Source organism: Vulpes lagopus, chromosome 10, assembly GCF_018345385.1.
Source record: "Vulpes lagopus strain Blue_001 chromosome 10, ASM1834538v1, whole genome shotgun sequence".
Classification (NCBI taxonomy): domain Eukaryota; kingdom Metazoa; phylum Chordata; class Mammalia; order Carnivora; family Canidae; genus Vulpes; species Vulpes lagopus.
Window position 1 is genome coordinate 81,917,955 of NC_054833.1, and position 10,665 is coordinate 81,928,619.

Sequence of the window (10,665 nt, forward strand, 5' to 3'; positions counted from 1 at the left end):
GCTGTTTGCCGTGTGCCAGGCCCAGTGCTGAGCACGGAGCACCGGAGAGGTGGGGACCTGGCCCGTGGGGGGCTCCTAGGGGAGGGGACCGACGATGTCAGGGAGGAGCCGAGCATGGGTGCCAGGAGGGGGTGGATGTAAGGCAGGTAGGCAGCATGCGGCAGGCCTACAGGAGGACCATCCGCCTTTCTGGCCGTGCTGCAGCCAAGCCTCAGCTGGAGAACTGGCTGTGAGGACACCCACCTTATGCTGGGCCCTCCACAGCCGATAGACACAGCGGTAACCCTTGTCCCGCCTACAGGTCCCGTGAGAGAAGCCTAAAAATATTAACGGTGATGCTAATGAGAAGTCCCAGAGCCTTGGTGTGGATTCTGTTCATTACCTTGAGGCCAAGGGAGTACCTCCCATGTGTTAGATGTCAGGCTGGGGACCAGGGATCCAGCATAGAGCCCCACCCCTCCTGCCTTCTGCCTCCCCACAGAGGTGGGGGTCCAGATATTGAATAAAGGCTGCACAGCAGGGGGGCAGAGACCGAAGGATGCCCAGGCTGGAGGGAGCAGAAGGGAGTCCTAGCAGAGCCACAGACCTGGAGCCCACCAGTCTCTCCCCAAATCTTTCTCTGTTTCAAGATAGTCTTGCTGCCCTCAGAGAAAGCCATCATGTTTCAGAGGATAAGCAAGGGTCGTAGTCCTAGCCTGAAGCAATCACTTGTAGCTGTGACACTGAACTTGTGGGGTGTGTTCACACAGACAGTCCAGCAGATCCACAAAGGCCAGCAAGAAGATGGACGCGCTGAGCTCCCCCCGCCTCTCTGCAGTGTGCATGTGTGCTCTATAGGCCGTGAGCCTTCAGCCCGGCCCCCAGAGCCCCCAGATCCCCAGGGCCCCCAGGGCCAGGCTGGTTTCTGTGAGCAGACCCCAAAGGCTGAGGTGGCAGCACGAGGAAGGAACCTGGTCTGCATTGACATGCAGTCCAGTTAGACGACCTGCAGGGGCTCAGCTGAGTTCAGGGTAACTGCACAGCTCTCAGCTGCTGCGGCCTCAGTCCAGAACATGGGCTTCCAGAGAGCACAGGCTCAGGCCTGCACCCCCTCAGGCTCTGTATGAAGGGAGGTGGTGAGCCCCCCCATCAGAGGAGGTATGCAAGTCCAGGGATGGAGACAGAAGGTCCCTGAAAGCACACTGTGCAGGGGAGGGAAGCCCAACTTAGACCTCAGAACGTGATGCTAGTTTTCCTTCCCTACATCTTTATAATGATGTTGATGATCCATGGAATGGCTAAGAATCTGACCTTAGGCGTTGGGTTCTTTGACTACTTTGATTTACTTAATTGTACCCTCATCCTAACCTGTGAGGCCAGGACTGCTGGGTGAAGCCCCTCTCTGAACCTTGGCGTTTTGAGACAGACCTGTGATCTGTGAGGTGAGGCAGAGGCTTCACAGGTGGTGACTGGTGGTGCCATGGGCCGTTCTGCTGAGGGGCTGCCAGGGCATCGGTGCTCCCATTCCTGGGCCAGAGCAGCGAGTGCAGGGGGCGGCAGGAGCCAGCGGGGGTGGCTGGTACTTTACCTGGGTCAGAAGAGGTCCCGTGTGCCAGCGGGAGAACACGGCAACCCCGGGCGCAGAGCAAGGCTCAGAGACATGAAGCATCTTTGTCCAAAGTCGTGCAGCCAGTGAGAGCAGATGGGGTTTAAACACGGTTCTGTCAACTTGAAGGTCCAGCTGATGGCCAGTTGTCAATACCACATAGAAGTTCTTTACTGATTTCTTTGGCCTCTCAAGCTCAGAGGACATTCAGATTTCATTACAGTTTGAACACAATCAGAAGTAAAAGCATCCTCTTCTAACTGTGTTGTCTTAAGTAAAAGCAGCTCAGGTAGTGAGCGCAGCGTCACTGGAGGGAAGCAAGCAAGCAGCCACCGTGCCTCTGGCCCCCACAGGCCCCAGGGCCTATCCTACTGATAACTGTCTCTGTTCTCTCCAGGTTGGGGCCCAGCCTCCTGTCACCCATGGTCAGCCCACTGAAGGGGCTCGGGCCACCACCACTGCCACCGTCCTCTCAGAGCCATTCCCCCGGGGGCCAGCCCTTCCCCACACTCCCTGGCAAGCCACCCTACCCGCCCTTCCAGAGCCCTCCCCCAGCACCTCTACCCAGTCCACAAGGTGAGCTCAGGGCGGGGGCGGGGTGGTGCCCTCCACGTACACCCACCTACTCCTGCTGGGGTATTGGAGAGCAGAGGGAGGTGGGTGGGGACTCGGAATCACCAGGGAGCACTGAGCCAGGAGCCAGGTGACCCAGCACGCCTAGTGGGGGAGGGCACTTCCCGGGGGAGATTCCGTGCGGGGTGTGGAAGGGCTCTCCCAGCAGAGGGAACAGCGCTGGCAACTGGCGGGGTGCCTGGAGGAAGGTGAGCCAGCAGCACCTCCGGGGGGACGGGCCCCCCGCCGTCCCTACCTCGAGCAGCATCGGCCACGAATGCCTGCAGGCAGGTGGGCCGCGTGAGGTCGCTCTTCCCTGCGCCGCCCAGTGCCAGGCAGAGCTGGGGAAGGGGCCCAGGGCCTCCCCCCGCGTTGACGCAGCCCGGCCACCCCTCCTGCAGGGCACCAGGGCACCTTCCACTCCGTCCAGAACCGCTTCCCCTATGGCGACTGCTACCGGACAGCCGAGCCGGCGGCGGGCGGGGACGGCCTGGCGGGGGAGGCCCACGGGTTCAACCCCCTGCGGCCCAACGGCTACCACAGCCTCGGTGTGCCTCTACCTGCCACAGGTAAGCCCCACTGCATGCCGCCCTTCCCTGACCCCCTGCCGAGGCCCACCCCTACCCCGGGAGCCTTGGGACAGCCCGGGGAGGTGGAGGCCTCCCTGCTTCACAGGAGGGGAAATGAGGCTCACGGAGGTCCCGGGCCCCCACAAAACTGGGATTTGCATCCTGCCTGCCTCGTCACATGGCCGATATGTGCCTGCCCTCTGGTGGGTCCCGAACACAGAGAAGAATCCGACTGGGAGCTTGTCAGTTGATGTTTCCCTTTAAATATTGAGCACCTACTGTGTGCCAGGCTCGGCTGCAGACCCTGGGGCCACAGCAGGGAAAGTGACAGAGCTGACCTCTGTCTACATATCTGGGAACCGGGGCCAGAGTGGTCAGACTGGGAAAGGACGGAGCCTGTGGGTTGTGCCTGTTCTTGGGCCATGTCCGTGTCCCCCAAGGGTCCGCGGTGAAGCCCCCGCTGCGAGGGAGGCAGCCAGTGGGAGCGGAGGGTGGCCCACAGCCCGGGGTGGGATCAGGCTTGGAGCAGCAGGTGGTGCCCGTCAGAGTAGGGGTGTCACATGGGTGCGGCCAGACCCTGGACCCTCGGCGAGCTCCTAAGCCAAGCCCCCCACCTCCCACATCAGCCTCCAGGCCTGCGTCCAGCTAGGGCCAAAGGGCCTGGGCAGCATGGGGGCCACAGACAGAGGGGAGCCTGACCCTGTCCCAGAGGCCTCTGGGGTGGCCGTGGCAGCGTGTGCTGCGGGGGTAGAGGTCTGGGAATGTAGGGACAGTGACAAGGCCATTGACAGGCACACCAAAACCTGCAGGTCTGTCCGCGTGTGGATCCGTGTGTTCTGTTCACACACGGCTGCCCTGTCTTTCTTCATACCCTGCAGTGCACGTCTGCGTGTGCCTGTGCACGGAATAGGGCCAGCACGGGTGGGTTCCAAACAGGGAGAGCCCCCGTATTTAAGGAGCTCACAGGGCACATGTGCCCAGGTCTGCCCACGTGTGTGTGCATCATGCCTGTGCTGATGTTCATGCCCCATCATGTGCACCCACATGTTCCCTGTCCCCTATTCCCATCTGTACACACGTTGTGCTACCCTGAACCCATCCCCCGACCCCCGTCTGTGTGCACAGACTGTGTTCAAGCACTGCGTAAGGACATCTGTGGATGGACGCATGTCACATACATGTGTCACAGGCAGATGGGGACCCAATCTCAGGGTGTGTGTGGGTGTGTGTGCCCCATGTTTGCACACATACGGGTTGGTGTGTGCCAAGGCACTGGCCACCGTTCCCAGCACTGCCAGGTCTCACGCCCTCATCCTCCCTCTGCTCTGTCCAGCCCATGGCAGGACTTCTTGGTGGAGCAGCAGAAATAACTAACTACGGGGGGCCAGAGTCAGCTTCCCTGCCCGTGCACCCCTTCTCCCCTGCTACCTGCTATCCCAGGTGGATCTGGGTTCGAATCCCAGTTATCCCACCAATGAGCAGGTGACCTTGGACAAGTGTCTTGGCCTGTGTGAGCCGGTCTTCTCAGCTGTAAAATGGGGTGATGACTCCTGCTTCTCGGAATTGCTGAGAAGCTTACGTGAGAGCTTCGAGAGCCCTGATTGCCCGGGGAATGCTGCTCTGTTTGGGGTTTCCTGTGTGTGGTCAGGTGAAGGAATGTGAAGGGGTATGCAGGGGCTGGGTTCCCTCTGCCCCCACGAGGAGGAACCGTGCTCACCCACCCCTTGCTTCCCCACGCTCTGCCCTGCCATCCGGCCCTGGCTGACAGGCTGCCCCGAGCCCGCCAGCTGTCTCCCACTGCCCTGGGGCCCTTGTGAGGGCCTGGTGCGTCTCCCCACTGCCAGCCCCCCTGCTGAGAGCAGGGGCTCAGAGCGGCCCTGCTGACCAGCGACCCTGGGCAGGAGGCTGCGGCTGCGGGGCTGGGAAAAGATGATGAGGCCTAGCCCCTGCGTCCTGCAGCCTGGACCCTGTTCCCCACTGTACCCACAGGCTACGAGGCCCTGGCCGATGCCCCGTGCCCCACAGCGCTGCCACCACAGCCATCCGAAGACATTGCATCCAGTGGCCCCGAGGACTGCAGCTTCTTCCCCAACGGGGCCTTTGACCACTGCCTGAGTCACATCCCGTCCATCTACACGGACACCTGAAGGAAGGCCTGCCCGCACCTGCCCGCCCTGCACCACAGACACTACCTTGCCCACTAGCCACCCATTCCCACCCTCGGTGCACCCAGCCTGAGCAACCGGGCCAAAGCTCCCCACAAACTCAGGGCACCAGGTCTGCAGCGGCTGCCCTGTGCTGGCCGGGAAGGATCGCCCAAGCCCGAGCTGGGTGCTCCGAGGTGCCTGCAGGATCCGTGACCTGCGACATTCTCTTGACTGTGTTTTCCTTTCCTCGCCCCAATGGTTTTGAAATCACAGACCTCGTGTATATAACATGTACAGAAGTTGTTTTCCATTCCCCTTCCAGTTTTATATTTTGGGTTTTACAAGAAAAACATTAAAAACTGGAAACAAGACGGGGGCCTGGTTCCGCCTATGAGTCAGCGTCGAGGCCGAGACCAGCAGCTCGGTGGAGGGGTGTGTCATGGAGCCGGGAGTGGGGGGGTGGGGGAGGGCTGGGAGGCCTGCACCACGTGCCGGTCCCAGGGCCACACCTCAATGCAGGTGAGCAGACCAAGGCTAGGTCTCAAATTGGGACCCAGATCACCTGGCCTAGACTTGCTGTCTGCACTGACTTCTCAGCTGGTGGAAGAACACGCTTCCATCCGGCGCTGGCTTCAGGTCAACAGGGAAGGCCGTGGGAGGGAGGCAGGCCTTCCAGACACAGGAGCCCAAGCGGCCTCCTGATGGCAGGGCCCAGGCTCTGAGACCATCCCTGGGACGCACATCCCCACCCCACAGCCCAGGCAGGCTGGGAGGGGGGGAGGAAGCCAGTTCTGAAGGCGTGGAGCCCCACTGGGGGTTCCATCCTGCCCTGCCTGTCTCCCTCCCCATCACCCAGGCCTGTGCCGATGGCCTGGACAGGGTCCCACATCTCACTGTGTCAGCCTGAAGGTCACCAGGTAAAAAGTCCTCCAGGAAAACTTCTGCCTCAGCTCTGCTGCAGAAAAATGAAGCAAGGGAAGTCTTTTTACTGCAAACCTGTTGTGTGCCGGGCCCTCCTCCTTGGGCTGCTCTGTGGAGGAGCTTCCTGCCCCTGTTTAGGACAGGTGGAGCCGTCAGGATTCAAACCCAGCTCAAAGGAACGTCTCTTTGTCCCACATGGCTTGGGGCAGGTAGGCAAGGCAAGATGGAAAGATCCAGTCGATCCCTTTTCTCTTTTTTTTTAAAGATTTATTTATTTATTTTGGAGACAGAGAGCGGGGTGGGGGAGGGGCAGAGCAAGACTCTCCAGCAGGTTCTACACTGAGCGCAGAGCCTAACATGGGGCTCAACCCCACAACCCCAAGATCACAACCTGAGCTGAAACCAAGAGCGGGACGCTTAACCAACCACACCACCAGGCACCCCCATCCCCTCTTTATGGAGAAGAAAACAGGTTCAGAGAAGCCTCCAGCCAAGTGATGGAAGAACCAAGACTGCCACTTGTGTAGGTGCCCCGTCTGTCCCCTCAAGGGGAAGCCGTGAGTGCTGCTCTGTGTCCAAAGCCGACCTGCAGGGCCTGTGTCGGGGCTCCCTGCCCTCTGGCCCCAGCCACTGAGGAGCCCAGCGTGGGAGGAAGGGGCAGAGCAAGAGCTCTCTGTGGGTGGGCGCTGTCCTCACTCAAGGCTCCGGCTTCAGCCACATGGCCGTCCACACTGCAGGTCACGGCAGCGGCCCCCCTCCCCTGTCTTCAGGCACAGGCTGGGGACTGGAAGTGCTCCCACCCTTAGGAAAGTCAGGGCACTGTACCATCCCTTGTTTGCCTGCCACCAGGGCCCACCCGACAGTTTCCCCATGTTACAGATGCAGAGACTGCGGGGCCCAGAAGGGAAGTCACCTGCCCACATGGCATAGCCGGCAGGTGGCAGGGCAGGGACTCAAACCTGGGGGTCAGGCTACAGAGCACGCACTGTCACTGGCTGTGCTTCCAGCCCTGGAGGACTGGCGGCAACCGGGCTCCCACCTCCTGCCCCCCGAGCGGGCCCAGGCCAGGCCCCCGGCAGGGACATTGTGGCCTGATGTCGCACCACACGTGGGCATCTGGGATGAAGACCCGGGGCTCCTGACGGCCAGGCGCCCCAGCCCCCTAGTCCCAACCTCCCCCGGCTTTCTGGAACTAATTAGGTCAGAGGCGCAGGGGAATCGGTACTGCCCAGCCCTGTAAGCACGTCATCCACTCCAGATAAGCAGAGTTAAGCTGCACAATGAGCACATATTTCTGTTAATGAAGGGCTGAGCCTCGAGCAGGACACACAGGGAGCTGCCAGTTGGATCCCATTTAGTTTCTGAGCGAGGGAGATGGGAAGGCAAAGCCGAAGAGAAACAAAGGAGGAAGAAAAGACGGACAAGTAAGCGGGAGACGAAGGCAAAGGCGGCACCGTGGGGACTCAGTCACAGAGGCTTCGTCCTGCCCCTGAGCTGTGACCGTGACTGTCCCGTCCCTGCAGGCGAGGCCTTCCCGCCCGCACGCCCCAGGCCCCAGGCCAGTGCAGTGGGCACAGCAGAGGGCGGCCCCGCAGGACCCACTGAGACACTGGGCCCAGCTCCCTTCCTGGCCACGCTTGCGTCGTCCCTGGTGTGGAAAACCCTGAGAACCGCGGCCCCTCCTGCGCCCTGGCCACGTGCCGGGAGCATGCTGCTGTCGCACGGCGGGGTGGTGACCAGCCACCCTCGCACAGGCCTTCGGGTCAGGGGCCCGGTCAGCATCTCTTACCTGGGGAGGCCCTGGGGCATGAACCCTGCGTGGGGCCCCGCAGGGTCTGTAGGGCAGGGGCCTCAGTCTGTCAAGAAACCCCCCCCCCGCCGCGAGGGGGACTGAGAGGACAGGCCTATGCCCGGGGCTGCCGGTGACCACACAGTCCCTCCAGCCCAGCCCCTCCGGGCAGCCCCTGCAGCCCTGCCCTTTGTCCAGCCCAGGCGGAGACTGGCCCACCTCCCACCCTGCCTTGTGCCTGTCTCTGTCGGGGCCCTCTGTCTCCTGTCTCCTGTCCCCCTGTCTGTCTTTCATCTCTTCCAGGCCCTCTGTCTCCCATCTTCTGTCCCTCGTCCTCCATCCCCCTGTATTCCATCCCCCTTTCCCCTGTCCTCTGTCCCCCTGTCCCCTGTCCTTTCATTTCTTCTTGGCCCTCTGTCTCCTGTCCTCCATCCCCCATCCCCCATCTTCCATTGTTCCCTGGCCCTGTCTGCTTTCCCTCACTGCCCGCCTGGCCCCCCAGCAGTCCTCTGCCCCTCCACCCACCCCCTCTGTCTCCCTGTCTCTGCAGAGCCCTTTGTTCCCCCATCTCTCTCCTTCCCCTCTTCCTCACTCCTTGTGTCTCATTTTTACCTCATGTCTTTCCCTCACTCTCTTTAAACTGCGGGTCTCTCTTCTGTGCCCTGTTCTCCTTGCCTCGCCCCCTCTTCGCTGACTCTTCCCTCACTGCATAGGGCCCTAGTGACGGTGGGGAGAGGAGACCATAAAGGGGATCCCAGAGGGGTGACGGTGGGACTGGGCCTTGGGGCAGGGGCCTGTGGCCACTCGACCCCACCCTCAGCCACCTGCCAGGGTCTCTGGGGAGAGTGGGTACCCAGATCCCCCTTCTGCCCTTCATGGGCACGGGGAGTCCCCATCCCTGGATCGGCCTGGACTCCCTCTGACTCCAGATTCTCTGGTACTGCTGGCCCTTGGGGTCCCCCAGGATCCAGACCATGAGAACAAGAGGCCCACGGGCTCCGCCCCCCTGCCTCCAGGGATGGAGAAACCCCGGGGACATGGAGACTGGGCCACCAGGCAAGGGGAAGCCAGGGGTGCCAGGCCCACTTTATCCCCCAGGACCCCCTGCCCCCAGTGTTGTGCAGGGAGCTGGAACCTCAGGAAGCAGGTCTGCTCCCCCCCTCAGTGCTGACTGCCCAGCACCCCCGCCCCCAACACACACGCAGCGGGCGCCCAGGGCCTGAGAGCCGGGCAGATCAGGGCCGCGGCAGGCGATGCTCGGCTCCCGCCCGTCCCGCCCTCTTTTTCCAGAAGAGAAGACCCGTCCCGGGAGTGGGACACAGCCAAGCCTCTGGAGCAGGTCGGTGACCAGCGGTGGCCAGGCCTCAGGGTCCCAGGGTGCACTCTGCCCACCACATCCCGTCGGTGCCCCGAGCACCTGCATGTCCCCTGCCCACGGCTCTGATAGAACCATGCAGCAGGCCCCCGCCAGGCACATGTGACCAGCCCATCCTGTGTCCACGGCTGAGGGCAGAGCTGGCATTCTGGAGCAGGACTGTGGCCACAGCCCCGGGCAGCACCCCTCCCCGCCCCCGCGGAGCGCCCCTTCTCCGCCGTCCACAGGGAACCGTAAGGCTTTTATGAGTCCCAGTTTATGTACTCGCCTGGCGTCAGGCCTGCCCGGGGCTTAGAGGCTCCTAAGCGATGGTGTCTCTGGAGGGAAACGCAGACGGGACGTGAACCAGGAAGGAAAGGCTGCCGCTGCGGAGCCAAAACACTTTAGTTTGTTTCCAGGGGCCCCCCGGGCCTCGGTGCCCCAGACCCTGCAGAAGGCCCGCCAAGGGGCCGGTGAGGAGTCGGGCCTCCAAGGAGCCGCTGACTGGGCCTCCCCACCAAGGAGCTGTGCCCTGTGTCTGCAGGACGGTGGGGCTCCTGGGCTCCCACAAGGCCAGGAGCATGGGCCACGGTGTTGGGTTTGGTTGGAGCAAGGGGAGGCAGCCAGGTTTCAGTGGGGACAGTGGGGGTGTGGAGGGGATGGACACAGGCTTTGCCTCCCGTTGAAAATGTTGGAGCCAGAAGACAGGCCCACTGTACCGTTCTCTGGGGCTGCTTGTAGGATTCTCTGTACTTTATGGTATGTTTGACATTTTCCAAAAAAAAAGACTGACCCAGGCCCAGAGTGGCCAGACTGGGATTGCCTTGCTCACCTGGCAGCCTCGCTGGGTACAAAGGAGGCAGATTCAGACACGGCCCTGGAGGAAGGTCTGGGGCTTCACCATTACTGTGGGACTATCAGGTCAGAGCAGGAGCCACGCTGGAGACCTTGTGTCCCCAGGACCCAGCACAGGGCCTGGCACACCGTTGGCTCTTCAGATGAACTTGCCAGTGACGGATAAATGTCCGTGCAGAACAAGGGCCAGGACACATCACACCTGAGGGTGGTGCAGGTGCTGGAGGTATGCCTCAGAGTACAGGAGACTCGGGGGGACTTGGAGCATGATCCCACAGCTCTGCAGAGTGCCCTGGAGACAGGATTCTGACTATAGTGGGAGACCCCCAGGCAGGCTGGGGCCCTAGAGGGTGGAGCTGGAGGCAAATCTCAGATTTCTAAAAGCAGAAGCCCTCTAAAGCAGAATGGACTGCTCTGAGGATGAAGTGAGCTCCCCGTCCCAAGGTGTATGCAAGCAAAGGTGGGCAGGCAGCTATGAACCGTCCTGTCCCTGGATCAAGGGCCGGACTGCACAACTCTCAGAGGCTTCTCGGGCCCAACCTGAGATGGCAGCTGTCTCCTACCTGCCCAGTCGGTAGCGGGGGCCGCCACCCCAGCATCATGCCTAAGGCTGGCCTTGGGACAGTGTGTGTCCAGGTGATCAACTGCGCAGCCGCAGGGAAAGCAGGGGGCCGAGGCTGGGGTTACCGCCTAAAAATGTTCCCAGAGGTTCGCGGCGGGCTGACCTGACATTCAGGCAGCCCGGGCGGGCAGGAAGGGGCCGCCGTGGTGGGGGCCGCTGCTCTCGTGTTTCCCTCCACTAGGAGCCCGCGGGTGAGACACCACACCTTGTC

General features: G+C 61.9%; 1 protein-coding gene across 1 annotated transcript in view; it reads left to right on the plus strand.

Annotated features, from left to right (window-relative positions):
• GLIS1 (GLIS family zinc finger 1) overlaps positions 1 to 5,284 on the plus strand; it is a 231,347-nt gene extending 226,063 nt beyond the window's left edge. Inside the window, 3 exon segments of the mRNA XM_041770943.1 lie at positions 1,983 to 2,161; positions 2,599 to 2,766; positions 4,756 to 5,284. Coding sequence (XP_041626877.1) covers positions 1,983 to 2,161; positions 2,599 to 2,766; positions 4,756 to 4,913 — 505 coding nt within the window. The 3' untranslated portion in view covers positions 4,914 to 5,284.
• Positions 5,285 to 10,665: the final 5,381 nt, after the last annotated feature.